Below are 16,438 nucleotides of genomic sequence, written 5' to 3' on the forward strand. Positions count from 1 at the left end.
ACATCCCACAGAAGAAACAGAGAAATGAGCACTTCAGACATACCAACATCCGGAAGACTTGCTCCAACCAGAGATCTACCCAGAGGAGGATACCCTACAGCATCCAGAGATCACCCTACAGCATCCAGAGATCACCCTACAGCACCCAGAGATCACCCTACAGCACCCAGAGATCACCCTACAGCACCCAGAGGTCACCCTACAGCACCCAGAGATCACCCTACAACACCCAGAGGTCACCCTACAGCACCCAGATATCACCCTACAGCACCCAGAGGTCACCCTACAGCACCCAGAGGACACCCTACAGCACCCAGAGGACACCCTACAGCATCCAGGGATCACCCTCCAGCACCCAGGGATCACCCTCCAGCACCCAGGGATTACCCTACAGCATTCAGGGATCACCCTCCAGCACCCAGGGATTACCCTACAGCATCCAGAGGATACCCTACAGCACCAAGAGGATACCCTACAGCTTCCAGGGATTACCCTCCAGCATCCAGAGATCACCCTCCAGCACCCAGGGATTATCCTACAGCACCCAGGGATTACCCTACAACATCCAGAGATCACCCTACAGCACCCAGGGATTACCCTCCAGCATCCATGGATCACCCTGCAGCCCCCAGAGGTCACCCTACAGCCCCCAGAGGACATCCTGCTACTCATTCTGCTACACCCCAGGCCTGGAGTCTCTCAAAGCGTTCACAGTCAGCCCACTAACTCCCTTTTCAGACCATAACAAAACCACAATTTACCTAAACAGAGCAACAACCAATCAGGAAGCACAGACACCAATCAAACTACATAATATCAAGAAAAGCTATAAATGGAATGAGGACAGTGCAGAAACGTACCAAAAAGCTATTAGGCAACAACAAGTCCAGTCACAGCTAGACAAGTTTCTGAATGATGACTTTCATCCTAACAGTGAAGGTGTGAACAGAGCAGTAGAACACCTAAACAACATATTCTACCTTACAGCTTCCATATCTGATCTCAAGGCCTCAAATAGAAACCCCCCTAAAACACACAACAAAGACAAATGGTTTGATAATGAATGTCAGAACATCAGAAAACAATTAAGGAATTTATTAAACCAAAAACATAGAGAGCCCGACAACCAGAACATACGCATCCACTACAGTGAAACACTAAAACAATATAAAAATACGGTAAGGAGAAAAAAGGACCAACATATTAGAAATCAACTCCATTCAATTGAAGAATCCATTCAAACAAACCACTTCTGGGAAAACTGGAAAACTCTAAACAACAACACAAAGACCTACCAATCCAAAATGGAGACGTATGGGTAAACCACTTCTCCAAACTTTATGGCCCAATAGAGCAGAATAAAGAACAAACACACATAGAAGAGAAACAACAAAGTCTAGAGTCCACTATTAAAGACTACCAGAACCCCTTGGATTTTCCAATCACACTCAAAGAACAGTAACCTGGGAAAAATCCTCTGTATGATCATAAACCACAGACTCCTACATTTCCTCACCCAAAATAATGTCCTCAACAAATCACAGATTGGCTTTTTACCAAACTGGCAAAGGCATTAGAAGAGTCTGCAGCACCCGGTCTAACCCTGTTAGACTCTGAAGTTAAATGCCTACTGTATGCAGATGACATGGTGCTCCTATCTCCAACCAAAGAGGGGCTACAACAGCACCTGGACCTTCTGCACAGTTTCTCCCAGACCTGGGCCTTGACAGTCAATCTATCCAAAACCAAAATCATGATTTTCCAAAAAAGAAACAGCCTCCAACACCACACATTGAGATTCTTTCTAGATACTGATGAAATTGAACACACAAGGAATTACACTTACCTTGGCCACAGGTAACTGTAACAGCGCTGTGAACGACCTGAGAGACAAGGCCAGAAGGGCTTTCTACGCCATCAGAAGGAACGTCAACTTAGACATCCCTATTCAAATCTGGCTTCAAATCCTGGACTCCATTATAGAACCCATTTTCTGTATGGTTGTGAGATCTGGGGTCCTCTCGCACATCAAGATTTTTCTAAATGGGACAAACACCACATTGAGACTCTGCATGCAGAGATCTGTAAATCCATCCTCAGTGTCCAACAGAAAACCCCCAATAATGCATGCAGAGCAGAATTAGGACAATACCCTTTAATCATCAAAATTCAAAAGAGAGCTTTTAAATTTTACAACCACTTAAAGAATAGTGACCCTGACACACTCCATTACAAAGCCCTGACCTCCAGAGAGTCTTCAGAGAACTGCCCCCTCAGACACCTGGTTCTGGGACTGTCCTCCCAAGCAGAGCCCTCAGACAGAAACCCAATCAGAATCAATGAAATGATTCAAAAACAAAAAGAAAACTATTTAACAAATTGGACAAAATCAACCGAAAAACAAAACAAATTAGAATGTTACCTAGCTCTACAGAGAGATTACAATGTGGCAAAATATCTGAGCACTGTGACAGATCCAAAGCTGAGGAAAACTTTGACCATGTACAGACTCAGTGAACACGACCTCGCCATTGAGAGAGGACGCCACCGACGGACCTGGCTCCCCAAAGAGGACAGAATCTGCACCCACTGCACCCAGCATGAAGTGGAGACAGAGCTCCACTTTTTAACCACCTGTCCTCTATACCAGGACATCAGAGACACACATTCTTCCCACTGATCACAAACACACACAAAGAATTTCATTCACTTGACAACAAACAAAAACTGATGTACCTGCTGGGTGAGGAACCACAATGTGCAAACACTGCAGCACGCTATATCAGCTGCTGTGAGCGGAAGAGAGCGTCCAACAGCTCCAAACCCCCGTGAACATCCCTGCACCATCATCTAATTAGACCTGTACATACACACACCACAGAGCTGTACATACACACACCACAGACCTGTACATACACACATCACAGACCTGTACATACACACATCACAGAACTGTACATACACACACCCCAGAGCTGTACATACACACACCACAGAGCTGTACATACACACATTTCAGATCTGTACATACACACATCACAGACCTGTACACACACACATCACAGACCTGTACATACACACATCACAGACCTGTACATACACACATCACAGACCTGTACACACACACACCACAGACCTGTACATACACACATCACAGACCTGTATATACACACATCACAGAGCTGTACATATTTCCTCTTTAAATCTTTCCATTTTAATTTTACATTTCTGTAAATAATCTATAGTCATCTGTAAAAGATAAATGAAATTATTATTATTATTATTACTATTATTATTATTATTATTATTATTATTATTATTGTTATTAGTATTATTGTTGTAATTATAATTTTTGTTGTTAGTATTATTATTTTTGTTGTTGTTAGTATTATTATTGTTAGTTTTATTTTTATTATCATTATTATTTTTATTATTCACATATTTTCTTTCTTCTATACAGCTCTGTTAGTTTAACATTTAATCTTATCATTCTGTAATTGTTTGTAATTTTGTGTTTTATTTCTTTTTAAGCTTTAGCAATGAATACATGTTTTCCATGCTAATAAAGCCCTTTGAATTGAATTGAAATTGAGAGAGAGAGAGAGAGAGAGATAAAGGAGAAACAGAAAAAGGAAGAAAAGATAAAGACAGATATTGTGAAAGAGAGAGAGATAAAGATGGAGTGAGAGAGAGAGAAAAGGAAAGATGGAAAAGGCGAAAGAGGAAAAAAGATGCCGAAAGACAGATTTCGTGAAAGAGGGGGAGATAAAGATGAGCAAGAGATCGAGAAAAGGAAAGAGATAAACAGCGAAAGAGAGAAAAAAAGAATGAAATAAAAAAAAAGTTTGTGAAAGAGAGGGAGATAAAGATGAGCAACAGAGAGAAAAGGAAAGACAGAAAGAGTGAAAGAGAGAAAAAAGATTGAGAGAGAAAGACAGGAAGAGTGTGAAAGAAAGTATAAAGAAAGAAAGAAAGAAAGAAAGAAAGAAAGAAAGAAAGAAAGACAGAGAAGCAGAGACAAAAAGAGACTTAGAGAAATACAGACTCATTGAATTGAGAGCGAAAGAGAGACAGAATAAGGAATGAGAGAGAGCTAAAGGCAGGGAGACAGAGTGAAGGCAAAACAGAGAGAGAGAGATTGTGGGTGAATGGAAATTCGAAAATATGTATTACAATTGTAATTCATTTTGTACACTGCTTTGGCAACCCGACCACTGAACTGTTCATGCCAATAAAGTAATCTGAACTTGAAGTTGAGACGGGAAAGCCCCAAAGCTATGAATCCTGTTCTGTTTCATTTTCACTTGACCTTTACTGTTGTTATTATTTGATTTGTACATTTGTGAATGCTTTGGCAACATTGTTATTATTCAGTCATGCCAATAAATCTCATTGAATTTGAATTGATTGAGAAAGACAGAGACAGGTGGGCATGGACACCTGGCTCTCAGTGCACTGTCAGCTCTGTCCACACAGACAGATGTTAACAGAGGTACACTTCCTGCTACACTACAGCCAGGGGTGGGCACAGTTAATCACAAATAATTAACAATGAACAGGTAAACTAGCACAGATAAAACCCATGATTTTGATTCACTGCCTGTTTAAACAGAAAAGCAACATATACACAGAAAAACTGAGTCAGTATCATATATGCAGCTAATTCTGTCCACCTATGTCACAGCCTACAAAATAACCAGAACATCACCTGACAGGTGTAGCTAGTCTCCTCACAGCTCATGCTCTCTTTTTTAAAATGTATTTCTGTATCAAACTAACGTTGTTTAATGTTACTAACGAGTACCGGCATCTACTTGTGGTATGTATTTGTGTAAATGTGCCCCCACACTTGGCTGTTATATGGGACTAGGGCTGCAAAATTCCGGGAATTTTCAAAGTTGGAAACTTTCCATGGGACTTAACGGGAATAAACCAGGAATTTACTTAATTGAAGGTTAGCTCTTAATAGGGAACTTAAATATAGTTGGGGAAAATATATTTTAGTGTAATCCTGACTAAAACAACCAGATTTCATGCAAGTACAGTTGAATATCTCTGCTATTCCTCAATCACATGCACATAGCACACTGCTTACTGCAGGGCTATTGAGACTACGCCCCCTACATGCACTGTGCATTCCTCCATCACATGAAGCACAGATGACTTCTAGAATCCTGGACAACACTTTTGAGCCCAGAGCACAAGACTTTTGAAGCCACGCATTTGAGCCTGTGGACTACACAAAGTTAAGTCAGTTTTGATGATATTATGTGGTAATATATTTAACAGATTTGATGGATGGTACTAATGTTTAACTTACAATTATCAAATTTAATTGTATCATTTTGGATGGATGTCGGCTTATAACAAAACAAATATTTATGCTTGGATATGATACCTTTCCATTAAAGCTGGGGTTGGTAATCAGATTTAGATCCACTTTTTGTCATACTGGTTAAAATGATCTTTATGTCCTGATGGCAATCAATACATGTGTTCCTAAGAAAGAGTGAAAAAAAACTGCTATCTACAGCCGGAGTAAACCTGGGAAAACACCAACCAATCACCGTTATTTGGGTCCCCAAATTTTAAACCAATCAAATCCCGTCCAGCCGTTCTGCCCTCCTCCTGCGCGTACATTTCCCCGGTGTGCACTCCTCCGAGTCCCCGTCTCCTGCCTCTACTTCCCCTGACTCTATTTACTGCCCCTCTCGCTCGTCCTCGGGCCTGTCCCCTCTGACCTGATGAGGTGCTTTGCTCAGGACTGTACTGGACTAAAAAGCTCTCACCACAGGGGCTCTGACAAGCAGAAGAATGAATGACATTCATTAAGTCCTACAGAAAATGTATATGTTGTAGCGTCCGTCCGGACGCTGTAGTGATGACGAGCCGATTCGTGAACACATTGAGTTTTAATAATCGGTCACTGTCGGCCGTGATCACACCAACCAACAAAGCAACAATCAATGTTTGAATGAATGAAGAACTTCTCCTCTTGTCTCTCCTCTCCCACTCACACACTCTACACCTCTCCTGATGCCTTCACTGACCGTCAACACTGTAGGAATTAAGAACATCTACACTGAACACATTTAACAAACAGTAGAGCTGTTACAGTATTATATGTGTTACTGGTACAACTGGATAATGTTAGCATGACAGTTGTGAATACTAATAGCAGCCATGTTTGTTTGTGTTTTTAACTTTCACTATGATAATGTTTTGGTGAGGACCGGTTTTGAATCAGTCACGATCATATGGTCGCAAGTCAGCGGCGCTCGTGCATGTGAGCCGGGGGGGGGGGGGCGTCGTTTTGGAGGAGCTCCGAGGGAGGGGGGGAGGAGTTAGACGGAGTCATGAGGAAAAGCTACATTCAAATTCATGCTGGTTTTCCGAGATTACCAACCCTAGCTTTAAATTACCCTCAATTCCCAGTTAATTCCCATGGAAAGTTTACAATTTGGAATATTTCCAAAATTCCCCGGTTTAACATCCCATTGCAATTTACCGGAAACTTTCCAGAAATTTACTGAAAATTTTCCACCCCTTTGCAACCCTATATTGGACCCTGCGTTTAATTTGGTTGTGCTTTATTTAAGTTTTTTTATGTAATAAATAGTTCAGCTCTATTTAGCTTAAAATAAGGTTGTTGTGGACACTATCAAAAGAGTGATTGTATTCTAAAATAATAATATAAACTTTATATTTGTTTCATAAGTATGTATAAGTTTCAAAGAATGTGATGATCAGGAGTCTATCCTGTAAATACTCTTACCAAGCTTGTCCTTGGTGTTGGAGAGTGAGCTGTAATCCTCTCCAGGTAGAAGCTCCAGCTGAACTCCACACTCAGCCAGATCTCCATCCTCAAAGCAGTTAAGAGCCTGGATGTAGTTAAAATCCGTCTTTAGGTTAATGCTGACTTGATTGGTAGAGTTCTGTTTGATGGTATGGATTGTAGCCTGCCACTCCTTCACAGATGCCCAATCACAGAGTGCCACATAACACTGACATGCTTTGTTGGCCAGGAAGTTGATCACCTCAGGAGAACACTCACTGGATTTTAGCAGCACTGTCTTCTTAATGTCACCTGTATGAAGTATTTAATAGACGCAAGACACAAAATCAAATGCTAATTATAACCGTTATGGGCATTCTTTTGTAGTGCCAACGCTGTAAAGACACCAGGAGCTGCAATGTTTTTTATAATAACAGCAACAATCATATAATTACAACCCCTAAAAATCACAAAGGTACAACACAGACATTACAGAAATATTTATTGTTATGATGATTAATTAAATGAGCTCTGTTAAACTCTAAAAATGTAATCTAAATATAAGGATTTCTCAAATTACTAAACCAGATTGGTATCAGACAGAGGGCCTTTTTGAAATGAATCTACATAAGCTATTGGAGCTGATACATTTATGTGCACTGCAAATTCCAAAAATATCATGTTGAGAGAATAAAAACAATATCAAGCAGCACAAGAGTGGTTTAACCTTACTTAGCTGATAATCACATTATTCATTAACATACTTAGTTTTAAGGAGTTGAAAACCATTCTGATATTAGACAGTGATTTATAAAGGCTCCTGATGAATGCTGTCCCAGTCAAGCTGTACATTTGTTTCTATTTGTCTGAACTATGAAAAATAGTCTTTCAACACATCACTTATGTGGAAAAAAACACATTATAGCAAAAAAGCATTGTTATTATTATTAGTTTTATTATTATATTAGTAAAAGTAGTAGTAGTAGTGGTAGTATTTATCTTTGATAAAACTTGATGCTGGAGTCATAAGTTTTAATTTAGATATAATGACTGGAGTGCAAATACAGGAGGTACCAGTCGTATTATATTCTATGGTAGTGAGACTGCATTAAACATGGATATTTGCTAGTTACCGTTGCTGGTGTGTTTGGGGCTACATGAGTTGCTGGAGAATTTGAGCAGACAGCAATCAGAGCTTTTGATGCTGCAGTCCATCCCTGTTACTGCAGATAGTTGATCTTGATACTCCAGGCATGCCTTCTCAAACCTACACACATACACTTACTATTTAGTACAGTACAACCAAATAAATGAACCAAAGACACATGGAGGTGAATTCAGTTGATTATTTCATTGAATTGTGAGGATGTCTGGAAAAAGCCAGTTACTTACCGTCCCTCTGCTTGCAATGCAACTGATGACAGCCAACTTAGACTCTTGCCACCTGTGAGGAGACTCCAGGCTGACAGGCCCTGGATGGCGTCAGGACAATGCAGCTCACACAAAGCTTCCACCAGCAATGTCAAAGGAACCTCAAGCTCTGGTCCCTGATAAACACATAAAGCAGATTATTCATATATCTAACTCTCTCTCTCTCTCTCTCTCTCTCACTCTCTCACTCTCTCTCACTCTCTCTCTCACTCTCTCTCTCACTCTCTCACTCTCTCTCTCACTCTCTCTCTCACTCTCTCTCTCACTCTCTCTCACTCACTCACTCACTCTCACTCTCTCTGTCTTCTAACCCTCTTTCCAATCCCAACTACGTCAAGGCAGATGACTGTCTTACATAAGTCTGGTTCTGCTTGAGGTTTCTGCCTGTTAAAAGGAAGTTTTTCCTTGCTGTTGTAACTAGCTAAATACTGCGAGGGGCAATGCTCATGGTGGATCAAGATGAGATAAGATCGAATCCGGTCAGTAAGAGGGGACTGGATCGTATCCTGTCTTGATGTTTGGTCTTTGTTAATAATTTAACAGAGTATGGTCTAGACCTTACAGAGCATTTGCACTGACCTGGGGGCTGCTATTCTTTATCTCTGAAAGCAAGTCAAAGCCATGACGAATGGTTACTGCAGGTTGGCCAGAGAGAAGGCCGACTCTCATCAGTGCCAGGCGGATCCTTGTCAGCCAGTCTTGGCATGTTTGCCTGTTGGTGTAGAAGAATGTCCTGATGCCCTTAGACACAAGAAAGAAATATTTAAAAAAGAACGAACAATACGGTCATTGTCAAATGACATACTATCATGGACTACTATTAGACTTCTAAGCTTTAATTTGAACACCTTGGGTGGAGCAGTGAGAGCATTTGCACAGCCCTCATAAGCATTGTACATGAGTTTCTCAAGGTTCTCCAGATACTGAAGAAGAAGAGCAAGACGAAGCTGATTTGAGTGGTGACTATCCCCATCACCTCCAGCACCAGCCCAAGCTCCAACGTCCTGTTCTGGGTTAAGACTCTGGGCAGCCAGGCTCCGGATCATACCTGTAACATAAAGAAATAGAGAAATTATTGAAAGGCTGGATAGCGCTGGTTAACTCCACGCTAAAGTCAAGTGTATGAACCAATATGTCCCTGATTTGTATCAAACAGCGGGTCCTTGCTCTCTCTAGTGGTTTCCCCCAATCTCTCTGCCTGTCATGAGCTAAAACTGAAAGTATTTAATGTACCTTTTTGAATTTCGAATATCATTATTTTTCTTTTCTTTAATAGAGATTGATCTATATTTGTCCCACAGCAAATGCTTTCTGAGATGCGGTTATACCAAAAACTTTGTAAGAGTGCAAAAATTGCTTAAAACTGAAATGAAATATAAGTCAGTGTGAACAATCAACAAAACTCAGTTTCTTTACCCTCAATAGTCTGGAAGGTGTCCTGAGCTCGTCCCAATGGTGTTCTGAGTTTAGACATAACAGTGAACTGTGCAGCCTCCCACACTGCCCACTGCCACAGCACCGTCTCAGTTTTCAATAATGCATGGGGCACTACATCCAGCTTGCTGCCATCAACACCTCCTCGGCCGTTCCGTTTCTCCAGACGCTGGCAGCTGTAGTATAGACGCTCCAGCCAGGGCTCCTTGCTGTGGGTACAGAACTGTGAAGCTTAGAAGGTAACACTGGACACAGAGGCCTGAACAATGTATACAGTGGTACAAATGGATAGCATGAATTACAGTCTGCAAAATGAACCAAAATAGTAGAAAAACGAAAAATAGTAAAACAATTAGTCCTTTCTGTTGAAGACTTTCAATTCTTCAATATTTACACAAATGTTTTTAGCTGTGGGGAAAAAGTTATTATGATGTATGTTATAAAGACCATCCTATCTTCCTACCCTCTTCCTCACTTGTCTTAAGGCAAAGTACAAACAGGAAAAAAAAGTAGTGAGCTAGTATGTTCACTATTAATCAAAAGATACATGATTTAGCATGACCTTGCTCTGATATAAAGGCACTCCTGGTGCTCCTTGATCAAAAGCACCAGAGCAAAGTATTTCAAAAATGTATGCGGCTGATCACTCTGCCACAGGAATAAGTACCCTCCTCGATGAAGGACTCCATATAAAATAAAGCTGATGAGGTCGCTGAAGTCCTGGGGGTGGAATGTGCTGCTTGGTGCTCGACTCATATGGTAGCGGATTGTGATCGAGATCTCCCTCATCTTGGGGTGGCTGTGATTACTGGTGACACACAAACACAAAAGAAAAAATGTAAATAAAATAAAAATTGGACACTTGAAATTAATAAGGCATACCCTAACTGTGAGTATATTGACTGATATATGTTTTGTATTAAAACATTTTAAGATTTACAAGCTGAGGGATAACCCAAAACAAAATATGGTTATTTCGGCTCAGAACAACAGTATTCCTTTTTTTTTTTTCTATTAATGATGTGATGTGTTCTGATCATATTCATTCATATTCCATTGTTAATCACGATTAATCACATTTCTAACTCCATGTTAAAAAATTCCATTATTGTGCATTTCAAAACAATTTCAAGCCCATGTAAACTTTGTAAAGCGATTTCTGCAAGTCTTTGTCTTCACTTGGGAATCAAATGAATGTAAAATGTGCAGTTGTACTTTATGATCTTGACTTTCAGATCCATTATTGAAGTAAATGCTGCACTGCTACACTAGTGCGGTCTGAAACCCTGATTCTATTATAACTGACTACTATGTACTCTATTTAAATTGGAGTTCAGTTGTACTATTCCACATTATGACCGCATATGAAGTGCATGTATATCCATGAATCGGTTCACAAATAAAAAAATTTAATTTTACTGCAGATATCCTCTAGTGGTAAAAGAAGGCTCACCTCAATGCCACGTCGAGTGGGATTGTCCTGAGCAGCTTGCCATAGGCCTGTCTAACTCTGACTGCTGTGTGGACCAACTGGACTCTGCACACATCCACACATCTTTTGGACAGCCCAGACACGCACATGTACAAACAAACACAAACAGAAAGCTTATTAGCACATTTTTCCCCATGTCAACAGCAAAGTATAAAACAGGAAAAGAGTACCTTACAGATGACATGATACATACTATCTTTAAAGGGTATAAGCTTTTGGGTGATGGTTTTATGTTTACCTCTGCAGCAACTCGGTTGAGAGTGATGATGAGAGAACCTGTAAGCTGTGGCAAGTCTGAAGGCAGATACTTTGATCTTCATTCAGAGCTAGCCAGAGAAAACAAGGGGAAAAACTTCAGTACTGATGAAGAACTGATAACTACAGAAAATAACAAGGACATAGCCTGCGAAGCCTGTTGAAAACACATGATATAAACTTCTTTATACTGGAGATGTTTGGCTCACCATTGGCTAGCAGGCCCCTGCAGAACTTGTGAAAGGAGGGCAGCGAGAAGAGAGGGCCATAGGTGTCTGACTTCTTCATCAACACAGAGATTTCCTGAGCCCAAGTCAGCAGAAGCCTCCTGACATAGACAGAAATAAATTGCTTGTACTGAGCTTCTTAATTGGCTGATATTGTGCTTTGGCTCTAATTTATTAGTATTACAAGGTGCTGGTGCTAAAGACTTTTCCCATGCGTTCGTTTTCGACCCCCTTTCATGTAAATCTTTTCTTTCAAGCTTGACTTTTTAACCTATAGTAGTAACTATTTTCAAGTTCAGTGACATTTTATCTTCTACATAAAAAGACTGGTATATAAAACTTTTTGTTTTGACCTATTTGTGAAAAAAAAGGTGCAAAAATGCCAATATCTCCTCTAGGCCCTGAAGTTTGCTGTAAAAAAGATTGGCTATTTGTGAATAGCCCAGGATCTAATAATGCAAAACAAACAAAACGGCTCAGAGCAAATGATAATGTGTTCTTGAACTGGGTATTGGATCTGGAACGCTATCTACTGTATACCAAACTGTAAGTAAGCTTTGCAGCAGTAGCAACTCTAGGGTGCTAGAGCTAGTTAGTAAGCCAGCAGCTTACTAACTGTATTGCCCAGCTTTCTTGCATTCTGGCTGTGTTAAATACATGATTGTGAGTGGTCAAAACCCCTTAACAATGGTTATTTACTCTGATTAACATGGGCAATGCCAGAGACAAAATTGTTAGTATCTTCTAGCATAATATTAGCAAACATCTTGGCAAAAACATTAGTTTCCGTTAGCATGTTACATTGATAGGCTAAATAGCATTGATATTTTTTATAGTTGGATCCTGTCTAGCCTTCTAGGCAATGGCAACAGAGCTGGAGGGTGCATTTCTCAGTCACCAATTGATGCAAAGAATCTTAATCCATATATGGTATTGATAATGGGAATAGTGTTAAAAGTTCAGACTTTTACCTCAGTTATTTTTAAAAGCATATCAACTACAAAGTTCCAGGAGAGCTAAATGGGGACACAAAAATGCCAACATAAAAATTCCTTTATAAATCTTGTTCACCTGGTCTTACTTAACTCTCAATGAAAACGTGCAGTTTAATATAAATAATGTCAAATAAGTAGGTGAAAATTTGACCATAACTAGACAGTGAATTGAAATTTTCAGTTTAATGTTAAATTGACCTGCAACAGATAAGAATCTGTTGCCATGAAGGTATTACTGACCAGTGATCAGAGGCAACCCTTAAACAGGGTACATGAAGCATTTTTAGATCAATGAAATCACCTTTTAATCAATGTCTTGAGCCAACTTGTGTATGTATTTAGTCAGCATTCAGGTAATAAGTGGTTATGCAAAACAGAATCCAATGGGATAACCTAACTGCTGGCAAACTATACATTATCCCTAACTTAGTCACATCACCAAAGAGTTTCATTGCCTGGGCTTTTCAGTAATATAGTGTGGATAGCAAAAGTCTACACACCCCTGTTAAAATGCCAGGTTTTGTGATGTAAAAAAATGAGACCAAGATAAATCATGTCAGAACTTTTTCCACCTTTGATGTGACCTATAACATGAACAATTCAATTGAATTTAAAAAAAAAAATCTTTTAGGGGGAAGAATAAAAAATAAAATAATGTGGTTGCATAAGTGTACACACCCTTTAACGAATACTTTTTTGAAGTACCTTTTGATTTTATTAGAGCACTCCGTTTTTTTTGTAGGAGTCTATTAACATGGCACATCTTGACGTGGTAATATTTGCCCATTCTTCTTTACAAAAAAGCTCTAAATCCATCAGATAGTGAGGGCATCTCCTGTGCACAGCCCTCTTCAGACCACCCCACAGATATTCAATTGGATTCAGGTCTGGACTCTGGCTGGGCCATTCCAAAACTTTAATCTTCTTCTGGTGAAGCCATGCTTTTGTTGATTTGGATGTATGCTTTGGTTTCGTTGTCATGTTGAAAGGTAAAGTTCTTCTTCATCTTCATCTTTCTAACGGAAGCCTGGAGTTTTTGTGCAAAAATTATCTGGTCATACTACCCTCCACCTTGACTAAGGCCCAGGTTCCAGCTGAAGAAAAACAGCCCCAAAGCATGATGCTGCCCCAGCCATGCTTCTCTGTGGATATGGTGTTCTTTATGTGATGTGCAGTGGTGTTTTTGTGACAAACATACCTTTTTGAATTATGGCCAAAAAGTTCAGCCTTGGTTTCTTTAGACCATAAAACATTTGCCACATGCTTTTTGGAGACTTCACGTATGCTTTTGAAACATTTTGCCGGGCTTAGATGTTTTTCTTCATAAGAAAAGGCTTCCGTCTTGCCACCCTACCCATAGCCGAAACATATGAAGAATAGGAGAGATGTTGTCACATGTAGTACACAGCCAGTACTAATCAGAAATCCCTGCAGATCCTTCAATGTTGCTGTAGGCCTCTTGGAAGCCTCCCTGACCAGTTATCTTCTCATCTTTTCACCAGTTTTGGAGGGATGTCCAGTTCTCTGGAATGTCACTGTTGTGCCATATTTTCTCCACTTGATGATGACTCTCTTCACTGTAGTCCATGGTATATCTAATGCCAAGGACATTTTTTTGTACCCTTCTCCTGACTGATACCTTTCAACAATGAGATCCCTCTGCTGCTTTGGAAGCTCTCTGTGGACCATGGCTTTTGCTGTAAGATGCAACTGAGGAAATGTCTGGAAAATCCTCCTAGAACAGCTGATCTTTATTGGGATTAATCAAAGTCACTTTAAATTATGACAGGTGTATACTGACTACTATTTGTCATGAGTTTGAATTGTTAACTCTGAACACAGCCACATCCCCAGTTATAAGAGGGTGTGTACACTTATTTTATTTTTTTATTTTTTATTCTTCCCCCTAAAAGATAATTTTTTTTCAGTTGAATTGTTCATGTTTTAGGTCACATTAAAGTTGGAAAAAGTTCTGACATGGTTTATCTTGGTCTCATTTTTTTTACATCACAAAACCTGGCATTTTAACAGGGGTGTGTAGATGTTTGCTATCCACTGTATACCAACAGTCTTTCGCCATATTGCACACTCCATAATAGTGCCACAATATCGACGGATATTGATGGCTACCTGTGACCCCCCCCTTGTGTATCTTGTGCCTGTGTGTTTTTGGGTGTGTTAAAGACAAGGAGAGGGGGAGAGAGAACCTGGCTTCATTGTACAGGTGCTCCTTCACCAGAAGAATTCCCAGAAGGCTTAGGAGTGTGCTGAAATGCTTCTTAGTTGCTGTGGTCACAGTGCTGATGACAGCGCCATCAAACAAGGAGGGAGAAGATGATGACAGACTGGATGAGATGAAGTGGTCATGTCTAGATAAACAAAAGAAACATATTTAGTAGAGAAACTGTAAAGCAGTAGGAACAGTTCAACACTATTACTCGAGGCAACTCTAAAATTTGATTGTGACCAATTAATGATTTTGAGACCTTCAATGGGAACTTCAGGGAAAAGTGCTAGGTTGCCTGATGATGTTCTGGGTTATACTTGCAAAATAATGTGAAACAGTAATACAAAATAATTGAATACAACCCCATATCCATGTTTTAGTTGGTCCATATGTATTTGGTCCAACTCCGGCCATATCTCTCTACTACGCTGAACTGCACTTTAATACAGTTATTTGCACTTTTGTATAACGTATATGGTCTTGTTTTCATTGTCATACTATCATGCAGCATGACCGTTGTTTACTTACTTTCCATCTGTTACTTATCTTTATCGTTTGTTATGAACTCTGTTTTGTGCTGCCGGGGACTAAAGATGAAAATTAGCCTTATGGCTGACTCTGGCATATTTACATTGATGCTATGCAGAAATGTTCATTAATATGCACTGTCCCTTTAAATAAATACATATGGGGTGCTTGTTTGTCACACAAATGGGAGACAGACAATTACTCTTCCAAACTTGTGTTGGAAGAGTAAATAGTAAATGATGTTGATTCATTTGAAAATGATTTAAGTATGGTTAAACACACTGCAAATAAACACCAAAAGCCAAGTTGGCTCGATGCTATCAGTTAGAACTCTGACAGTGTATTATACTATGAAGAAAGTGTATCTGCATAAAAATCAGATTACGGTCACTTTTTTAGCAGTGAACAATGCGTTGTTGCCTACAGTGTAGCTGTGTTTGTTACCTGGTACAGTGGGAGTACAGAGAGTAGAGTACAGCATACTGGATGGCAGGGTAGTGGACTGCAATCTCAGAGTGGACCAGCATCAGATTGTGACTGAGCAGAGCGAAGACCGTAGGAGACAACGCCCACATCTAAACAGATGAAACAAGTTTCTACATGAGCATGCACAAAAAACAGCAGTTGATCATGTTTCAGTGTAAACAATAATAAATCCTAAAATTAAAGCCTTTCGCCAACCAACTATTGTGAAGTAGTTGAAGCTTGCATAGCCTTGAACAGGTATTGAGTCCAATCCTTAAAACAGGTCAGCTTAAGTAAAGCAACATGTATTGATGAGATAATGTTTGCATTTGTAGTCTGTTTTTCCTTTTTTTTTCCATTTGAAAAATTTCCATATAGGCTCACATCACAATTTAAAGAGCGAGTGAAGCGTGATTTATACTTCTGCGTCGAAATCGACGCTGCAGCATATACCGGTGGTCTGCATGGTACCTACGCAGAGACCTACGCATGTAGCTGACGTGCACCTCCTCCAAAATGCAACTACGCATCGAATCAACACAGACCGCAAGCCCTGTCCGCTCGGTGGCATTGTATTTCCCACATTTGCAGCACTTCCGGGATCCCTGC

The 16,438-nt window shown here is 40.0% G+C and overlaps 1 protein-coding gene across 1 annotated transcript in view; it reads right to left on the reverse strand.

Annotated features, from left to right (window-relative positions):
- Nucleotides 1-16,438, reverse strand: part of smg1 (SMG1 nonsense mediated mRNA decay associated PI3K related kinase) — a 77,102-nt gene that overhangs the window by 41,126 nt on the left and 19,538 nt on the right. Inside the window, 12 exon segments of the mRNA XM_034711469.1 lie at nucleotides 6,776-7,087; nucleotides 7,909-8,042; nucleotides 8,168-8,322; nucleotides 8,786-8,947; nucleotides 9,055-9,254; nucleotides 9,623-9,849; nucleotides 10,308-10,448; nucleotides 11,094-11,195; nucleotides 11,371-11,458; nucleotides 11,597-11,715; nucleotides 14,817-14,978; nucleotides 15,809-15,939. Coding sequence (XP_034567360.1) covers nucleotides 6,776-7,087; nucleotides 7,909-8,042; nucleotides 8,168-8,322; nucleotides 8,786-8,947; nucleotides 9,055-9,254; nucleotides 9,623-9,849; nucleotides 10,308-10,448; nucleotides 11,094-11,195; nucleotides 11,371-11,458; nucleotides 11,597-11,715; nucleotides 14,817-14,978; nucleotides 15,809-15,939 — 1,933 coding nt within the window.

The sequence above is a fragment of the Notolabrus celidotus genome, chromosome 20 (assembly GCF_009762535.1).
Source record: "Notolabrus celidotus isolate fNotCel1 chromosome 20, fNotCel1.pri, whole genome shotgun sequence".
Classification (NCBI taxonomy): domain Eukaryota; kingdom Metazoa; phylum Chordata; class Actinopteri; order Labriformes; family Labridae; genus Notolabrus; species Notolabrus celidotus.